Genomic DNA, 20,176 nt, shown 5'->3' with positions numbered 1-20,176 from the left:
ACTTGGTATTATTTCGATTGGTTCCCTTTGCCCTGCTTTGCGGTATTAAGTTCACGAGCAATGGAATTTGATATTAATTTTGAGTTTTAATATGTTCTTTTCTCCCTTTCATTCCACAGATTCCTACTGAACCAGGAAGGCAGGACGAAATCGTTCGATTTGCAGGCAAAATCCGGTCTCCGCTTTATCACACCCATTCCCAAATTTAACCCGTCCTTAATGTGAGCATCATCATGTCGCCGGCGAGATTATCACTCCGCGAGGAGGACATCGTGCGGTTGGCGCTGGAATTTCTGAACAACCGCGAGCTGCACATCTCGCAGCTTTCGCTCGAGCGCGAAACCGGCGTCATCAACGGCCAGTACTCGGACGACGTACTGTTCCTTCGGCAGCTCATCCTCGACGGCCAATGGGACGACGTGGTGGAGTTCATACAGCCGCTCGAGGCGCTGCAAAACTTCGACATGAAGCAGTTTAAGTACAGCATCCTGCGCCACAAGTACATCGAGCTGCTGTGCATTAAGTCGGAGGCGGGCGGGCTAGCGGCTGGCCCGCCACTGATCAACAACGTGGAAGGGGCGGTGGAGGAGGTGGTGCAGGTGTTGGGCGAGCTGGAGAAGCTGTGCCCTTCGAAGGAGGAGTATTCGGGGCTCTGTTTGCTGCTGACGCTGCCCAAGCTGGGCGATCACATGCAGTACCGGGACTGGAACCCGAGCAAGGCGCGTGTACAGTGTTTTCGGGAGATATTCCCACTGGTGGAGAAGTTTCTGCCCGGCGATAAGAAGCTCGGTTCGGCCGGTGGTATGCTGAGCGCGAAGAACGACCGACTGGTGCAGCTGCTGATCAAGGGTGTGCTGTACGAATCGTGTGTGAATTATTGTCAGGTGAAGGCAACCGGGGCGGCCGATACGGCGAGTCAGAAAATTAACTTCTCACGAGTGCTGGACGGTTCGATAGGTGAGTTGCCCGAGACGTTTCACACGCGATTGGTGATAATTCATTGATGGCCTACTTTCGTGTAATGGTGGGCAGCAATTTACGTCAGAGAGTTAAGAACTTCCTTTCGAGTAAAATTGCCGGAAATATTACAACTAGATGGAAATATTCACGACTTCCACGTAGGAATAGCCAAACTATGATGTGGTGATTTAAGGATATGATTAGCGCTTTATATGCAAATGACTTTGCTTGCTAGCTATAAATTGGCTAGCAGCTAAGAATGCTTCTACCGCACAGACACTACTGACATGTTGCACCTTTCTTACAGGATTTACCGACTCGGATCTGTCGCTGTTGAGCTGGTTGCAGAGCATACCGGCCGATACGTTTTCGGTTCCGTTCGAGCAGAAGACGCTGAACGTAGACGTGGAACGGCTCGAGAAGCCATCGCTCGAAACCTCCTGGACCGAGCATATGCTCATCACACCGATCAAGCCGAAAACGTTCCCCCACTCTGTGATGCCATTCACGCGGCCACGAAGTGCCGCCGACATCATGACCCGTTCGCTGTTGCCTTCGCTGGATGCCGTTTCGAGCTGCTTGAGTAAGTTGGTCTGCCGCGCGTCTGGTGAGCCCATTATGATCGACAACATGTTTCCGATACCGTTTTAGATCCGAAAGCACCGAACGAATCGTTTCCGATGTCCCGTTCCAGTTTCGCTAGTTTTCACCTGACAGGCATTAAACCGAGCAGCGGCAAGCTGATGACCTCCAGTGTGGACCGGTTATTCGAGAATGGGGACGGTGGTGAAACGTACCGGAGTAGTAACTTTGCGGAGTATCAGGTTCGTTCTGGCGTGGGGGTTATATGGCCTGCTGTGCAAGGGCTGAATGAAGGGGGAGGGCTCGTTGCGTAATGTAGAAGATCTGATAGGTCGCGAGGGGTCGCCTTGCTCAATCCTGAAACCGGCATCTTCGTCTATTGCTGCATATTTCTTACGTTCTAATTATGCAACCAGTACCGGGTTCCTCGTAAATGTTAGGGCTGGTTGCTCGACTGGTTGAAGGGGTACCGGTTTCCGTAGCATAATCATTAAGGAGGAAAAAAGTAGGTGATAGATTAGAGAACGATAATCAAAAGGAACGTCACTCTTGTTGTGGACCCTTGGACTACCAGCTAAGTTGTGTGACAAGAACGTGTTGACAAGGCGATTTTTTTCCGATGTGCCGTAGAGCCCATATGCAGGGTAGAAAAATCGATATCAATGTTACAACGTAAGAGAAATGTTGCTCCTATGAAGGTGTTAACTGTGATAAGCCTGACTGCGGTCACTGACTGCGTTTGGAGCAGTGGCACGTGTACTATTATGTTCACTGTGCATGGTTAGGATTCTTGTCGGTAGGCAGGAATGTTGTTTTAAGAGCGGTTCCATCACTTATCTTGCAACGGTATGTCACGGCGTGTCATGTATAGCAAGGGAATGTTACACATGAAAAAAGTATCAGTGCATCGCTTGTTAGAAAGTGGACAAACAAACCGCAAAAAGAAAGAATTTATCGCTTTCGTTCCTATGATAAATGATGCCGGTTTTTCTATGCAACGCTGCGGCATGTGAAAAGCCGACGAAAAGCACTGTATGCAGAGCATAGCGGTAAAACTATGTTTACTCTCGGTGAAAAAAAAAACGTAAAAACGTGCCCGCTGTTTTCGAATCACTTGCTGGATATTTACTGCAGCATCGCAGTAGGTTGGCTCTTGGCAACAAGCGTCAATATTTGTTTTCTCGAATTGATTCCTATTTTGTAAAAGAAACCGGCGAGAATGACTCCGCAGCCGCTCATAAACTATCGAAATAGAACATGGTTCAGAAAAAGGAACGGGAGTTATCGCGATTCCTTTGCACGAACCGGAAGCAGAGCAGTTGAGCAGGAATCACGTTTTGGTAATTTCTTCGGGATTAACGTGCGTGTTTACGGTTGGTGTATTTGGCTTGTATATAGGTCAGTAGGTTAAACGTTAAGCAAACGTACTTTTTACGGTGTTCATGATAAAAAAGTCCCATTTTTTAATAAAATGATTAATAATAAAACCGTATTATAAATATAAAATAGGGCGTGCGAAGAGATATGCAAGGACATTTTGGGTTTTCGATTAGCAATATAAAAGCCAGGTCGTATTCACTTATTTTATCACGTAACTGGATAGTCATTCCTAGCTATGTGGGAACGATACGAATGCGATTTTTGTCTCCATCCTGTCGTATGGAAACCTCTTGTACTTGTACGAAATACAGCACCGAGCTGCACCGCGAATGTTGGTGAAAATGATAGTTCAAATGAAGCTGCGAGGTAGAATAAGTAATGGGTTTTTTCGAACATCAAACGTAGCACGATTTAGAGTTTTCGTCATGGAAATGTACATTCTGGAAATATTTCTAAATGAGTTCCAATTCCATTGGTGTATTATATTCCATTGGTGTATTCGCTGGCTGTTCAGCTAAACTACAATGTATCAACCCGTGATTTGCTTTAAGTTCGTATCGAGGTATTTGTAACATCCATACTTCTGCCAACTGTTGGTCCCACGTGGGAGATCCACATACGATTCACGTAGGCATGCAACACGCTGTAATTAGCACGGCATTACTCAAGGTCTCCGAGTTGCAAATGCAAATCGCTAATCGCGCTCCCATTTATTCCAGCCCCCACGTTATCGATGCAGTAAACTTCTCTATCCCATTCGCCGTGTACGCGTTTTGACTGTTTCTTTGTTTGCATTTCCAGCAGGGACTCCCATCGATTGACGAGATCGCTTCGGTGCAGTCGAAATCACCCGATCTGCAGGCAGTGGCCGGTGCGGTGGTCAAAGCGTGCGACATTCATCAGAACAGTGCCGAGCGGGACAGTCCCAACACGACCAACTCGACTGCCAAGAGTTCCCGGCGGGACTCACTGTCTGAGAAGGTAACAACGACGCAACAACCGATACCGACGGGGCTTCCGCATCACAGCCAACCGCAGTCGTCGGTGCCACCGTCAGCGATCTCAACGCCGGGCAGTACTGCCGGCCCCAACAGTGCCAACAGTCCGGTACCACCGATACCGGCAGGAGCTCCGTTACCTCCGCCAAACGTTGCTGGGGTCATATACGACCAACCCAAACCAGCGTAAGTGTTCTAACACCGATCGCAAAAGCATCTCTGTCAACAAAAATCTTATTTACCTTTTCTTGTATGCTTTTTAGTGTAAAATCTGCTCACAATCCCCCTGTGGCAAATAGCTACGGTACAATCAACGGCAACGGTACTGCCGGTGGTAGCGGTGGAGGCGAGTTGTACGAAAAGTTTAAGCAGCAGAAGCAGAATAAAGAAAGTGATTATATTATGAACGGTAATCCGACGATTGTTCCACCAATACATATGAACAGCACGGGATCTACGGTGCCTGCACCGGTAAGCCATACCAATGGCAATGGGGCACCCGCGGTGATGGGTGCGCATCCTTCAGAAGACGTGATCGGGAACAAGGATTATGAGGTAAGCTTTAGCAAAAAGTGTCCGCTGAACAAGCTACCATTTTAGGACGGGAATTGCTTTGCTGTCAAATTAAACGTACTGGTTAGCGATTGTAAAGCTGCAAGTGATAAAATTTGGCCATATAATCCTCAAGAGAGTGCTCTCGTGTGTAGGACGTGCTGCGTTAGAGGACGATTAAATTTACAGCTTAACTTAAACGAGCCTAGATTGGTTGTTCGATGCATCTTGATGGGATTACAGCTTAATACTGAATGCGGAACGTTTGCTGCATCACTGTGGAATGAATCGTTCGTGTGGGTTGTTTGCACAGTTATGAGTGGTAAAGTGAAGTCAAATGGGTCAGACAAAAAGACAACAAGAACGTTGATCGTCGAATGAATTGATTTCACGTCTTAAGAAATCCGTTGGGTACGAGGACAGAAATAGTCACTCGCGAACAGCTCACTCTGCCACCAGAATCGAATCCATTTGAAGTTTTGCATATTAGTCGAGGTAAATTAACACTGGCTAAAGTCGTCCTGAATTCGCTTCATTTGAATATCATTGACACGCAAGCCCGATGCGAGCACGGAAGTAATAACTGTAAAGCTCTGAATCTTGACGTCTCTCACGTTTTGTCCGTACGATTGTTGGCGTTCTGATAAAGTGGAGCAACAAAATGTATCCCACCTTCATCGACAGCATCGACCAGGCCCCGAGACACTGACAAACTGGTTCGCGGGTTCAATATATTTTGATTTGTTTCTAATTGTGTCCCACCTCGTTTTATCTGAAGCTTCGTACGGCGATTGCTTCTCCAAGAGCTCGAGCGTGCGCGTAGGTCGCTCGACTACCCGTTTTTACCATTTTCCACTATCGCTGGAACCAGACTTTCCTATCGAAGGTGGAGCCGGATTAGCAGAGTGGAGTTGTGTTAATTCAACGACATGCTTGTCAAATCGCACTCGGCGCTATTCGTAAGACCACGTTATTGTACAGGAAGATCATGCAAACATTGGAAAACCATCTGTCGCGAAGATGTGTGTCCCACGGGGGAGATTTGTGTGCAAACTCGCATGCAGGTTTAATGGGTTGCATGCAAACGGAGGATACAAAACACTCAACCAACCCGTTTGTAGGTCATCCACGTAAAGCGTACGCGGCTTGATGTTAAGTTTATGTGCGCAGTGCTTATGGGTCCCATTCTCAACATCCTACACCTCGGCGGAGCTTAAACAAAACGGCTATACCGTACTCCTCCTTCGCTCGCCTAAGGGCCGGGGAACGTCGCATTGTGGGATCATGACTGGTGAAGGTCTTTACAAAGTCGATACCTTCACAATGCCATCGGAGGGAACTGTTGTACATCATTCGGTGGAGTTATGCCGATGGTCGACCCTTTTACGGCAAGTTCACGATCAACTTCATCGTACGCCATCGTATCGTTCGGACATGTGTGTCGTCAGGCTCTGCGTGTCAACGAGATGAATATCATCGCGCGCGTACAGTAACATGCTTCCGGTTAGGCATCCCGCTGACTGCTTTGACGGTTAGCATCAGGCGCGAGATTGATGCGATCGCTTACTGTCTCAACTTTACGAGACTCTTCCGTTAGGAACGTTTTATGAACTGGCGACAATATTAGGAAATGTCTCAGCGTAAGTCGGCGCCGTTGTGGTTAATTTAAATCTTAAATGAAGGGTTTTTAATGAGTGTGGGGGCCGAAACTGTTGGGCGCTTGTTTACGGCACGAAATATCTCATCTCCTATTGCACTGATTGATCGTTTCCACTTGCTGCGGGGCAGTAAAATTTCATATTCGCTGAGGTTGTGGGTTGTCTTCACAATTGGTTCACCAATTGGTCGATGGCGTTAAGATAAAAAATATAAACATACCCATTAAAGTGACACACTTATCGACAACGTATTCCATCGAAGCACAAAACAACGGTCGGCAGAATTGATTATTGATGCGTTGAGCATGTTGAGCTGTCGATCGAGTGCGATCGTGGCTGGTAGAGATATTTTCTTCGACGTCATACACTCCCACAACTGTTCCGAGGAAGTGTTGGAAGTAATTTTGGTTTGATGCATTCGTTTCGTACCGGAGTGAGCTTTATTTGGCGTTGTGTCGCCAGCAATTGGAGTTTGAAGAACTGGTCAATATTTGCTTACCACTTTGCGAAGCACTACTCGAGCGGTAAGGTAACGATGAGCCGCGATGAGGTTTGCGCATGAAAGATTCTGTGTCATAGACCGTCAATGGAATGGTGACAAGGAATTAGTCAGCTTTCATTTTTAACTGTCGACCGACTTTATTGTGTGTGACGTAAGCAAGCGATGGAGACGAGTGGTGGGAAATTGGTGTGCAATGCAGGAAACGTGTAATATTATTCTACTGCGCTTGTTTCCTTTGATTGATGGAAAGGTATGGAGGCTAGGAAAGTGTTTATTTACATCTCCTAGCCCAATGCGCCAGAGAATCATCTCAAGCGAAATGATGAGTTAATGCACACGGCATTTAAAAAAAAAACCTTCCTCAACCGAAGAAGCTACATTCCATTCGCCAATTAAACCACTCGACACTTTTCGCATTCATCTCAGCTGTTCGATTTGGCCTCGTTACATTAATCATGATTAATGGTGGATCGGGCAAAGTCTCAATTAAAGTCGCAGTATAGAGTTCTCGAGTACCGAGAGGTGGATGCACATATTTCCGCGGCGAAGTCAACAGAAGCACGGCGTGAAGTTTCTCTTTTCTCCTCGTTTTCGCTCTTTTCCTTCCAGCTTGGCCATTTTAAGAGAATGTTCCACTCGCTGCGGGAAAGGACTTTCCTGCTTCCGTTTGGACAGCTGCTGGGTACTGCCGACACGGTGTGGCATGTAAGATGAGGTCGAGTGCCCACTGCCAGCACGGTATGCAACGTGCGAACCTTGAACGTGCGTCGCCCACCAGCCCTAGTTCGCGCGTTACGCGGCTACTGCTGCGGTGCCTCTACCTCAAACGGTCACTGAATTTGCCACTAGCGTTGCCTTATGTGGGATTAAGGGCATTCGTTCTCGCTATCAGATCAGCTGCTCACCATGCGCACAGTGAACTATTGAATAGCAAAACGCAGCAACAGTAAGCCTTTGATACCGGTGGGAGGATATCTTGTTTGCACAAAATATGCACCACATGATGGCTTTGCCTTGAACATGAGCAAGTCCGCCTCGTGCGGGTTGCAATATAGGGATGTGCAATCCCAAAAAAGGCCTTACATCGATAACCATCGATAGGGATGCAATTTTTGCGTGAACACGCAAATTCCCTGGATGGAATTCATTGGCTCTGATTAATGATAATGCCATGCCAAACGATACGCAAAAATTGGCAATCACGTGCCTGGTGGGGGAGGATGTTTCGTTAAATTGCATCTGTTGCGCGTCCATCTACGCCCTTCTCGCCGGTGATGCTTCCTGATGCGGAAGCATCATCCGTTGCTCTGGAATGATGCGATTTATTAATATATTTTTTTGTTGCGCGATTCAACTCTCTCGTTCCCTCCGTCGGTGCGGGGTGGATAATACGACGAGGCGTACTGGTGTGCCGTTTCGTCTTGGAGCGTCGTGTGTGCGAAGTCGCGAGCCTGAGTGGCAATAATAATAACGAGACTCACGCGACTGGTGGTCGTTTGCTTGCTGTCGCTGTCGTCGTTGTCGTCGTTGCGTCGTTTGCGACACAGAATGTTTGCACGGCTCAGTTCTGTTTGAGACGTTCGATCGGATTCAACGCGAGAGCCTCCAGAGCAACGCGGGCGTTTGCGTATCGGGAACTTGATAGCCGCACGTTCCGGTTACGGCATACGCGGAACGATTTGAAGTGATTGTTGTGAAGTGTTGTTTGAAAGCATAAAGAAATATTTTCAACCAACAACAGAAAGTTGGGCGCAGGGTAAAAGGTTTTTCTTTGAACGATTACCATTGATTTGGCCGTTGGCGATCCTCCGAGCCCTAATCCGATGTGTTCCATCGCATGCTTCCGCTGGGTGCTTTATTTGGTGAACGTGCCGCCCCGACTCGAGTGAGTGAGTCACGATTTGTCGTTAAATGAAGTGAGTTGTCGATCGAACGTACCGATCAAAGCGAAGATATTTCGGTGCTGAACGTGAAATCGGATGAAAAGCTGTCCACAGCGGACACAAACATCTTTGTTTCGTTTACCAAACCAGTGTGTGTGTGTGTTATTTAAAATGGCGAACGTGCATCACCATCATCACACGCATGCGAATCATCGCCACCGGCCGTTCTGCGGTGTCGATCGGCAGCTGAAAAAAATCGAGGAAATATTTAACCAAAACCAGAAGGAAAATGAGGTGAAAATTATTGAATCGCGTACCAGCCGCAGCTGTAGCGTTCACGGTAGCCATCGGCGTGGTTCGGTGTGTTCGGTGAAACGGCGCGATTCGGTCGCAAGCTCGGTGAGCGATTTATCGACGGCTGGGGCGGGCAAGCCGCAGCGACCCTCCTACGGTTCGATCTACAATGTAGGCCGGGAGGCGGAGATGGCTGCCCGGCGCAAAAGCCGTCTAGGCAACCGCAACTCGATCGCCAACTTTGGCGATCTTCAGCAGCAGTACACGGTCCCGATCATCATGACGGGCAGGAAGAGTTTGTCCGGGTTTGCGGATCCGCGCCGCCGCGACAGTATGCCAGTGCTGAACACGATAAAGCCACTGTCCAACAGGCCGCTAGAACATCCGGCCGATTTTCCTTCGATGCTACGTGCCACCTCCGTGTCGACGGTGGATCTCCGCCGGAAGCCCTCGGTTGGCGGTGGTGCTGCTGGAGCGGGAGTAACTCGGCGCTCGAGTATGAACAGCAAACGCAGCAGCCTGCACCTGGACGACAGCTTATCGAGGATGAAGTTACATTCGATTCTGAAGAAGGCGGCATCACCATCAAAGGACAGCGAGGACAGTGGTGAGCACGAGCTCTGTGACATGACCAAGCGCCTGTCGTTCGATTCGGGCATCGCGAAACCGCCCGGGTTGGGCCTGTCCAGCCACAACGGTCACACCAATCGGCGTAACTCGAACGATTCCAGCTACAGCTCCTTTTCCCGGCGCATCTCGATCGATTCGCTTGACGCGAGCCGTCGATACTCGCGGCGGCTCTCGGACGCATCGTCGCTGTTCGGCGAGGAGGATGCCAGCAGTGGCAGTGGCGGCACGAGCGATATCGATCGCATCAAGGTGCTGAACAGTAGTTTCGCGCACAGCTTCGACGACGCCACCGGTGGTAACCATGAGGTAATTCATTAGAATAATGCCCATACTCGGACGGGCCGTTCGGGCCAGTATGTGCACGCGATCGCGCAATTACTGGTAAACGAATTCATCGTTGTTTGAACCCCCACGGCATGACGAAAGCAAGGCAATCGACGGTGTTGTGCAAAATATGATCCCGACCGATCGCAAAAAGGTGGGACAACAATAAATGGCGATTTTGCTCATTTGTGTAACGGACATTCCGCCCTCTTCTTTCAGCTTCACGGTCAGATTATAGGGTCTTCCAGAACTCCCTAACTATCCGTCAAAGATGGAGTTTGTTGGAGGTAGTGCTGCAACATTGGATCATAAAACGCTCGATTCATGGGGGAGGACTACTTAAGCGACTCTTGATCCAATATCTCTCATCTGTAGAGTTTTTGCCTGCCTTGCATTATGACAATTCATCTCCGTTGCGTTAGTGTTCTTCTTGATGGTTAACTTTAGCAATTCATCAATGAAAGAGCTTGGCACAAGATGATCTTATTGTGGAGAATCGCCGGATGGTGTGTTCATTATGGCGCCAGCTAAATCTCGTAGACGAGCAGCAATTGTGCGTCGGTTGGTACAGCGAAACGCTCATTGTAGACGGTAGTCCTTCACGGGGTCTCCCCTTAATCGCCGACCGTGAAGGTCACCCGTGGAGATCTTGATCCGGTAATGATCCGGTGAAAGCCGCAGTAATTAACCCGCCGCGAGCAGATCGGGCAAAAACCCAGTGACAAAATAGCACCGTAACGAGCAGGTCTGATCGTTCGTCGTGGAGTTCCGCTGCTGCGTTTGCATGTGCGCCTTGCTATATTATGGCACACGAGGGTAATTGTGATAGAAATGGTAAAGCTCCTTGAGGTAACACACCGAGTGAGAGCTCTCGCACATGACACGCCGGGGTCGTTCGGCTAGATTGACGCCGAAGAATGAGCCCGATAGTTCTTTGGTACGGCACACGGATGGTAGCGACCAGAAGCAGCGAGAGAGGTAGAGAGGACCCTGTGCAGATCAGATTGATTGGTTCCGCTGGTGGACGAGATGTGGCGCCAGATGCGTGGGATAATGTTATGGGTTTTTATTATTGCCACAAAGCAGCACCACCGATGAATGCGAGGCGGACCCCGATCATGCAGCTAAACGTTTCGGGGTTCCTGTTTGCCTTGCCTCGCGGTCTCTGTGTGTAAATTGTTTCGGTAAATATCACTTCCTTCATGAAGCGTTTGCGACAACGGGTTTTTTTGCTGAGAGTTTCGGAGAAGGTTCTGGTAGAAAAAAGGCTGTTGAGAATGGTTTTTGGTCGTTGGATACAATTTATTTGCGCTGAATCATGCATGTCATGGCAAGATGATCGGCACTGTGTACCATATTCTATTGTCCCCGTTTAGTAGACGATTGGCAACAATTGTTCCCAGTGTGTATGTCACTCAAAACATGCTACCGATCGAGGAGGAGTTGCCCAGCGGAGAGAAATCTTTTTCAAACATCAAAACGGTTCATGTAGGTGTTCCGATCGTTCAGCTGATTTTTCGGAAAACATTGAAGCGGTGGTGACGAACTGTCGGTGCTGTTTAAGGGTGGCCGAGCGGTCGCTTGCAATGTCGTTTGCAAAGTACTGTGATTAAAAGGTCGGCCCCGCAAAGTGGTCGGCAGTCGGGTTGTTTGAACGATGATGACGACGGTAGATAAGAATGCAAATTGGTTTTGTTACCGGTTGTGTTATGCCACGCTCAATGCAGATACGTACAGAGACGTTTGAATGTGACGTGGTAACCGGTAAACCGGTGTGTAATATAACACTTCCTGCGATAATGTCTTGTGCACCCTTGTGCGACAGTGAGCTAGAACGTGACCTATGTGTTAAGCATCCAGCTGTCAGAGGATGGGAAGCGTTTTTTGAAGTGCTTGGTACAGTTCTCGACTTACACCTGAGCATTTGGATTTGATCATGGGTATTATGACTTCGTTCAGTTCTTTCCCGCATCATTGCCCGCAAGCGATCACGTTACAGCCTTGCTTCGCTGTGTAATTTTGGCACGATTTCTAACAGCATAGTTTGTGAGCAATTGCTTCTAAGGCATTCTGACGTTGCAGAATGAATCATCCTGCTCCGTCGTTAGGAAACAACAACCGTTTGTGCGCTCATGCCTTTCCATGCCTGTTTTTGGCAACGTGCCGCGCCGATCCGCTCGCTGTGAGAGTTCATTGAACATGGTTTTGTTTTGAAATATTATTTGCCCAAGACACTGCTTCGGGGAAGGAGTTTTGCGTGCGTTACGCAAGGAGCTTGGGGCATCGGGAATCACCCACACGCCAGGTCGAGCTTTTGACGATTCTCTGTCCAGCTTGACTGTTCGTCATTGTCGTCGTGTGCCTAAACGATGCCGTTTCCTAACACGGTTCGCGGTTCAAACGGATCGCTCGATCATAACGATGTTGATGGATCGAAATAGTGATGTGCATGATAATTCAGAGTAAATGATAAAATCTTTCTAGGATTTTAGTTAATTCAAACCTCCATGAAGGGTATTTCTAATTCTTTTGCGATTAAACTCATTCACAGCGAATTGAATCATTCAAAACAATCCAGATTTAATTCTTCTGGGTGATTTTTAACTCACGATCTAAATAATGAGATAACTCTTGTGTGAGTCATTTAACTCTTTTCGACGACCATAAACTCACAATTAAAATCACGAATTAACTCTTTTGCGAGTAAATTCGCGAATTAATTCTTCACGGCGATCTTTAACTCTCGATTTAAATCATAATTTGACTCTTTTGTGAGTAAACTCGCGAATTAACTCTTCACGGCGATCTTTAACTCACGATTTAAATCATGAGTTAACTCTTGTGTGAGTGATTTAACTCTTTTCGACGTCCTTCAACTCACGATTTAAATCATGAGTTAACTCTTGTGTGAGTGATTTAACTCTTTTCGACGTCCTTCAACTCACGATTTAAATCATGAGTTAACTCTTGTGTGACTTAACTCACGATTTTGCTCCTCACGGCGACCTTCAACTCACGATTTAAATCATGAGTTAACTCTTGTCATGATTTAAATTTATTAAATCTTTATTATCTCATCAGGTTGAAGGTCGCCGTGAAGAATTCAATCTCGAGTTAATTTATGATTGAAATCGTGAGATGGAGGTGGTGAGGTCGCAGTTAAATCTTGATTCTAACTCTTGAACTTGGAGTTAAATCCCTGACAGGAATAAAATTCCCATCTCTAGATCGAAAGTATGTCTCACGTGCCGGGCGAAATTCGATGCCTCCAAAGGGATCTTTGTGCAGTAAAGAGCAAAGTCCTGTCACTGTTCAAATCCCGTACTTGAATTCTCATCTTTTGTCTGGATGGTGCTGTTTTTTTTTACCTTTTGGTGGAAGATCCAATTTCGTTGACCTATTAACGCCGTCAGCACCATGTACGACGATTTCACGCTACGCTGTCCCCTCTCGCGGGGTCTATTGTCGACGGCAAGTGTGTGTAGAACGCTTAGAAAGGCGAGTGGATGTTGTCCAGCCGGGCCGAAAATGGTCTGGCCAAATATTGTGATTTTATGTGTTCGTGATGCTGTGCGTGCCGTTGTTTTGGCCTTCTCACAGCCCCAACGACCGGGCGCGTTGTAAGCAGTGTAACGTTTTGACGGAACTGGTTCGTTCGTAAGCTATGGGTTTTAGCGATAGGTTTGGGGGACTGCGCACGGCGGCTCGATAATCCAAAGAACGTATTCTAGTTCTTGCCTTCTATGGTAAATGGTTTCACGCGGATGTGGAACCTCCAGTTCGTACAACCTTCGCGGCTGGTAGAAAGAGATGATAGTGGTCATTAAAAACCACAGTGAGACACAGATTTTATTTTGTTTGGTTTTTTTTTCCTCTCGGTGGCGTCTTGTCGTAAAACAATTCGCGACCGTTTGACGTACAGTTGAGAAGTGTTTTATCGCACGCCCTGCTGGTCCACAGGAGCAGCTCTATTAAAATGGATCCAATAGTGTTCGGATGGTGAACTGACAGAGGCAAAAAATCGTCTCGTTATTTCTTGATTACGAGCTGGATTTTATGAGGTTCTATTTGCGGATCTTGCCAAAACAATATGGCAGGTGGAGAGGAATACACCTATACCCGGTTTAAGGCATTGGAGGATCAATATTTGATGCTCCGGAGTAGTAGTAGTAGTGGTAGCCATCGGTGGTAAGCTTCAGCGACAGGTGTGAAATTTAACATCTGACGCCGACTTGACAGACGCTCCCTAGAGACGGGTCCATTGCACGATTACGGTGACGTTTTTTAATGAGTTATTTAATGGTTCAATTATACGTTAAAAAGACAGAGAAAACTTGGTGATTTTGGTGATTGTTTGTTCGGCCATCGATCAACGTTCAAGCTCCCTCGATAGGTAGAAAACAATTTATTTGCCTTTAATACCACGAATCGGCCAGCTTTGGTAGGTTGTCGATACAAAGCACGAGATAAAACGCTGCTCGATCGTTGTTGATAAATTGCTCGAGCTTCTCCAACAATGTATTCTGATCATCCGACCCTACCCATATACGTCCTGGGGCCGGTTGGAAATACATGTCATCGACATCTTGTGTCCGCCAATGTCGAACATGTCGCCAAAACGTCACCAAACGCTCTGACCAGCGTGTAGAGGGTGACACGATAGAAATCGTGTCAATTCGCCGGCGCTCTGTGGCTCAAAGCCTACCATCAAACGGTAACCGATTCGCTCATCGATTCCATATTCGTGTCGGGTATTTTCAATCCACACGGTAATCCTGGCCTAGTGTCCCGTACGAATATCTCGCACCGCGCAAGGTAACTCATTAAAAATCAGTTTGTACCGCACTAAAACGGATCGTGCCCGGAATGTGGAGTTCTTGTACGGCAAGGGCAAAACAAAAAACACAGCTCAGCAACAGTTTGGCTCCCGTCACCCGGGTCATCTGGTCGCATGATGAATGCACAGCTTCACGCTGTATGTGTTTTCTTTTTTACTCTGGTTTACAATAATCGTCCTCCCACGATCATAATCCACACGCTGCAGGAAGAGCAGATCCCGCGAGGGGGCGTCGTTGTTACATACATGCAGGGTCCATTATTGTTGGGTTGACAACGCCCGCTGTTGGGGCGTTTCGAGAACTCATGTAAAATTAATTAGTGCAAAATAAGTGGCAAATGGCAACGCAATAAGGCAACGCGCGGCTGGTTGCCCGAACCGTTGTGTTAACAAGCGAAGCTCGTGTTAGTTTTAAAGTTATTCCAAAAGTGAATTATTGAATAAAATTTATTACCAATTTGCCAGAGTATTTAGCCTGGTCGAGGGATATAGTTATTAAATGTTTGATTTTATTAATTTTTCGTTAAATTTAAAGTATATTTGCGCCTTTGGAGTTTATTACAAAATGTCGTGTAAAATGAGTGGTTTGTTGCGTCGGATCTCATGAGATCCGCGTCTGTTTCATACGATTTGATGAGAGCTTGTACGGAAGGCTGTGTGCAAGTTGTATGCAACGTTTTCAAATCTGCCCAGGGTTGTAGTTTGGGTGTTCGTGTATCATTTACAATTTTGTTTCAGTTTTCCGCTGCAGTTCAGGCAGACATTAAAGCTTATGTAAGGTTTCGCTTGGCTAAAGAAACCCAGAGGATCGTCCCTTTAATTTTCACCTCGGAATTAGACAAACAAGCTTGATTGGGGGTGACTTTTGAAAAAATAATGATTGTGAAGCGAAATGCATCAGAAATTATGTATTTGCTCCACTTTTGCGTTTGCTGCGGGCATTTATCTAACACATGTTTCACCATCACCAACTAGCGCTGCTGCCTTTTTCGGTGGTGAATTAATCCGATCTGGCTGCCTAGGGGGAGGGCGTCTTTTTCATCGTGCCCTATCGGACCGGAACCGATAATACGTAAACGAGAGCTAATTAGCAATGCCTCGCTAAATTCCTCTTAAATGAATCACGTGTAAGGGATGATGAGTGAGTTGAGGCCAGCTACTATATGGCGAGACCACAGTCCAAAATACGCATTTTTTCGACATTTGTTTTAACATTTACCAAAAGCGAACCTCTAATTTGCCTAGCTATGTGTGTGTGTGTGTGTGGCGAGTCACAAACCCCGGGTTGACGAATTACGCAGCCCGGAAAAACAGAGCCACTCGCACAGGAAGGTCAAACATTTGACTCTTTTGTTCGGGGTTTTTAGTGGTTGCGACAGTGTGGGGCAGAAATTTGTCACGGCTGTTTAGCAGGAAACAAACAACCCCCCTCGTCACCGGATGCTACAAGAGTCAGTGGTGTATCGTTGCAATAAGGCCGTGGTTTTGAAGCTCATAAACAGTTGGCTAATAAAGCTTTGCTTGTGTCACAAAGGGCTCGGTAGGTTCGTATTATAATTTCCTCACTACAGGCCAACCCTTTCGCTTTCTACTCCCCTTTTCCCCCTTTAGGGGGGGTTTCGTAACTGAAGCTTACGAAAAAGAAAACTCCCCGAAAGGTAAACGCGAGAAAGATCTCTCAGCGGTTTTGGCAGCAACGTGAAAAACAAAGTCCCTTTGAGAGGAGGGAGTGACATAACGTCACGAAAAATTGCTGCTGGCCCAGGACGGGTGATGGGGCAGGTGGTACGGCACCGGCGTTGGCGATGGCAAAAAGAAATGATGGAAAAAATGCCTTCACAACTCTCCGACCCGTTGATCATCGCACCTTCACACCCATTAGCTGATCACCATTCATCTTCGTATGAGGCGGGTGGGTTTTTTTTGTTTTGGGCGGTGGCGTTTTCATTCCTCTTCCACATTGGGCGGAAAATTTCGGTCGATCAACCGCAGGGTTTGGATGGACGGGAGTCGCCGGCAGGGTTGGCAAACAATTTGACAATCATACTTTTTGACACCTAGTTATCCAAGCGAGCGTGATACGTTTAATTCGGGGCTTATGAATGAAGGGGGAGCTGCTTTTCTTTACGTTGGTATTTGTTTGCTTCACAATGCTGTGTTTTGTTTTTCATCGTGGCCGGGCGTGTGTTGCGTTTATTATCGTGTGTGAAGTTGGCAAATATCATACGGGGGTTAGTGTGCAAACTGTGGCCTATTACCGCACAGTGCGCCGGGCCGCCATCATTTAGATGGGCTTCAATTTGAGCGATCTACTATTCCATTAATTTCGTTTTCGTTACTCCACCTTAAGAGCATTCGTTAAAATGTTTGTTTTCTCTTTTGTCTATTTTTATTTGCAGGTAAGCAAAGGGGTGCGTTCTTTACGTCTGAATGAAGTTGCCTAACTAGGCTCAAGTAAGGTCGATCCATCATGGGCACAAACCGAGGGCTGCGTACTCGGGGCTGACGGTAATGATAGAGGATGTTAAGAATACATCTGCAACGCAGACGGAATCGAAGAAACAGCCCATGTGGTTCTAACACGCGATAAAAAAGGAATAGAAATTCACGACCCTCAAAACCTATGGCTCGTGCGATTTTTCCCTCGCGCGCAAAAAAAAGGGCAACAACGGTAGAACACGTGCAACCAAACGGTTCAATATGTGCGATCATTAGAACACCCTCTGTTCCGAGAAATTCCTTTACCGGAGGTACCACTAAGAACGCTGCGCTCCATGCCGACGCGCCGGCTTAATCCACTGCGCGCGGTAAAACCTTTTTGCACCTCAACTGCTGGAACTACACACGCCATGAAACAGGAAACGAAAAGGAAAGAGCCAACAGAAATAAGTTTTATGCATCCCAGGCGCGGAGCTGCTTAGTTATTGTAGTTAAGGAATTACTGCCAAACACGCTGTAGTTATTCGATTTATGAAATTACCCAAGCATTCAAAAGCGGGAACGCGTGTAGTGTTTCGGTACAGAATAATTGCATCATTACAACCGATACGCACACCCACACGCACAAAGCACATGCACCTGCCCTGCGTGCAATGATTGGCAGGTAAAGGTGAAACGAAGAAACTAAATCGGTAATCACATTTGTGCGCACTGTACGCAACCCCCCTCCTGGTTCGATGGATTATCCCGGTGCGTGCAGTAGTGACCATGTGGTTGAAGCGTCGAGCAACCTTTTGCCGCGTGTTGATACGGTTGCAGGCAGTGTATGCTGTTGTTGCCTTTAATTTTCCCGCGAACAGAAGAAACGATTCTCATGCCTACCATGTTGCGGTGTGGAATAGATTCGTTATTAATATCCATTTGAACCCGTCGGGGTCTGTATTGATTTGATGTTCAATCTATGGTCCTGATGATGATGATCGGTTTCGGGAAAGGGAGATGGGAGACTTTGTTCGATGGTTGGCTCAATGCGCTCAACAGCGTACGGCATTGGTGTATGGCACAATAAAGCATTGGGCGCAGGCATCAACGAATACCGACAGAAGAAGCCGATCGCCGATGGTAATCTAATTTAAATTTCATAATGTTTGGGCGCCATGGTGTTTTTTTTCCTCGAGGAAACCACAACATCACGCTATTAGGGAGGTTAGCGAAAAGGAACCAGTGAAAGGTACTTACTTTCAACCCGTTTGCTGCTGTCTCGGATGTTCAAAGTGATCGTAGCACGATCATGTTTCTGTTTTTCCTAATGCTTGCGGTCCAAAAATATCAATTATGACAGATGTGATTGCTGAAAAAAAAAAGATGAATGGTCGTCCCCCCTGTTTTCAATTAGGCGTAATTACTCACGAAAGACGGTTTGCAATTTGGACAGGGACAGTTGATGACGGGTTTGATAAAGCGTAGCAATGTTAAGGGACACCACCCAAAAAACCCCCCGGGCGATCCATATCTAATGTGTCTCACACTAAATAAAGCGGTAAAACAATAAAACCGATGTGACAAAATGGTTTCGTCTCGTGGAATGCGCAACGTTGCACCGTTCTCACGCGTTTTAGTGAGTGGAATTATTTTTATTGCCACTGCGTGCCCGCCGGAGTTGACGCCGGTTGGGAAAGTGAGAGAAGGTTAGCCTTCGAACCACCCCGCTCGGGACCATCCCCACCGTGGAAATGCGCTTGGTTGGATTGCTTTTCGTCAACGATGACAATTTTACTTAACATCCGTCGAAAAGCAGAAGAAAAAAAAAAGCGAAGGACGGTTTCGATGACATAAGCCTCATCAATCCATCACGGAGTTTTCCCTTTTTTGCTTGTTGAGCGCTTTTTGCAACAAGACACATTTATCAAACGTCGTTACTGGAACGGGGGTTTTCTTCTTCGTAGGCGCTTTTCCCGGCTGTGCGAATATGATTTATGAACGGGGGGAAAAAGACTTGAACGAACGATGAAGCTGCAAACGGTGAGCCGAGAAGCAACTTGAGAGAGAAAAATACGAAGCCAATTCCAAATATCGGTGAGCGCGATTAAACGTGATTAGGGGACAGGGCGGTACACGGTACAGGGTCAGAGACGGCAAAAAAAAGGGAAAGTGAAAAGAGATAATTGTGGCAAATTTTTATCAACACTAAACGCCACCACCGCTCTCCAACAACCTTCGGGGTGGATTTTCTGTTTTGATTTTGGGTGAACAAAAAAAAAACGAGATGTTGCTTAAAAAGCGAGAACTAATCTACCAAACGCTATATCAAAAGCGGTTCATCTTATCTTTTTGTTTCGCACATTTACGGTGGGAAGTATGGGGAGAAATCGACACCGCTCGTTGTGCGACGGGGTTGAATGGAATTGGGCATTGTTTTTTCTTCCTCTTGTTTTCAGTGCCTTTCTCACAGCCAAACCCTAACGACCACCCCAGCAGGGATTGTCGATTTCATTTGACGGTTGGTTTCGGAAAATGGCCCGTTTGGATGGATGTTCCCGCCGAAGATGCTACACACAGCTCGGGAAAGGAATGGAGTTAGGATGATGCAACGGCAATGTCACCGAAGAGAAAATGATTTATGGCAATCTGGCGAAAAGCTCTGTCGTTGTGTGCGAATTTTCCTTCCACTATCCGTGGGCAATAAAGGTTGCTATTGACTTTTCGAACCACAACCCTCTAAAACAGCACAGCGTGGTGCTAAGGAAGGATTAAAATTAAGCACAAAACGCATTGTTCGTGCGGTGCGTGAGAACGTTTCAAGTGTTTTACGTTGCCTCGCAATGGCGGTTACAGCAATTACACCAAATTGCACCGGGCACCCGGGCATGTGTGACATTGAGGCGCCCACGAGCCACGAGTTTGGAAACCGCTTCCGTCCGGTTGAATGGAAAAAAGGCTTTTACAGCAGAAAATATCTAGCTTACCGGAGCAAGGATGCAATTGCCATTGTGCTGTTTGACTTTTTGGTGGTAAAAGATGGCAATTTTAGTGTCAAATTAAATGTAACAAGCGCTGAAAGGATAATGATCGGTGCAAAACTAGTTCATACACGGAGCAATAATTGGTTTGCATATGTGGTTCAATGTTTAAACTGT

The 20,176-nt window shown here is 46.9% G+C and overlaps 1 protein-coding gene across 1 annotated transcript in view; it reads left to right on the top strand.

Annotated features, from left to right (window-relative positions):
* Nucleotides 1-233: 233 nt before the first annotated feature.
* The window catches only part of LOC128711593 (WD repeat-containing protein 47), a 45,112-nt gene continuing 25,169 nt past the window's right edge, over nucleotides 234-20,176 (top strand). Inside the window, exons 1-5 of the mRNA XM_053806474.1 lie at nucleotides 234-957; nucleotides 1,268-1,543; nucleotides 1,612-1,784; nucleotides 3,724-4,106; nucleotides 4,184-4,475. Coding sequence (XP_053662449.1) covers nucleotides 234-957; nucleotides 1,268-1,543; nucleotides 1,612-1,784; nucleotides 3,724-4,106; nucleotides 4,184-4,475 — 1,848 coding nt within the window. The remainder of the gene's footprint in view (nucleotides 958-1,267; nucleotides 1,544-1,611; nucleotides 1,785-3,723; nucleotides 4,107-4,183; nucleotides 4,476-20,176) is intronic.

This window comes from Anopheles marshallii, chromosome 3 (assembly GCF_943734725.1).
Source record: "Anopheles marshallii chromosome 3, idAnoMarsDA_429_01, whole genome shotgun sequence".
NCBI lineage: Eukaryota > Metazoa > Arthropoda > Insecta > Diptera > Culicidae > Anopheles > Anopheles marshallii.
This window is presented reverse-complemented; position numbering and strand designations above follow the sequence as displayed.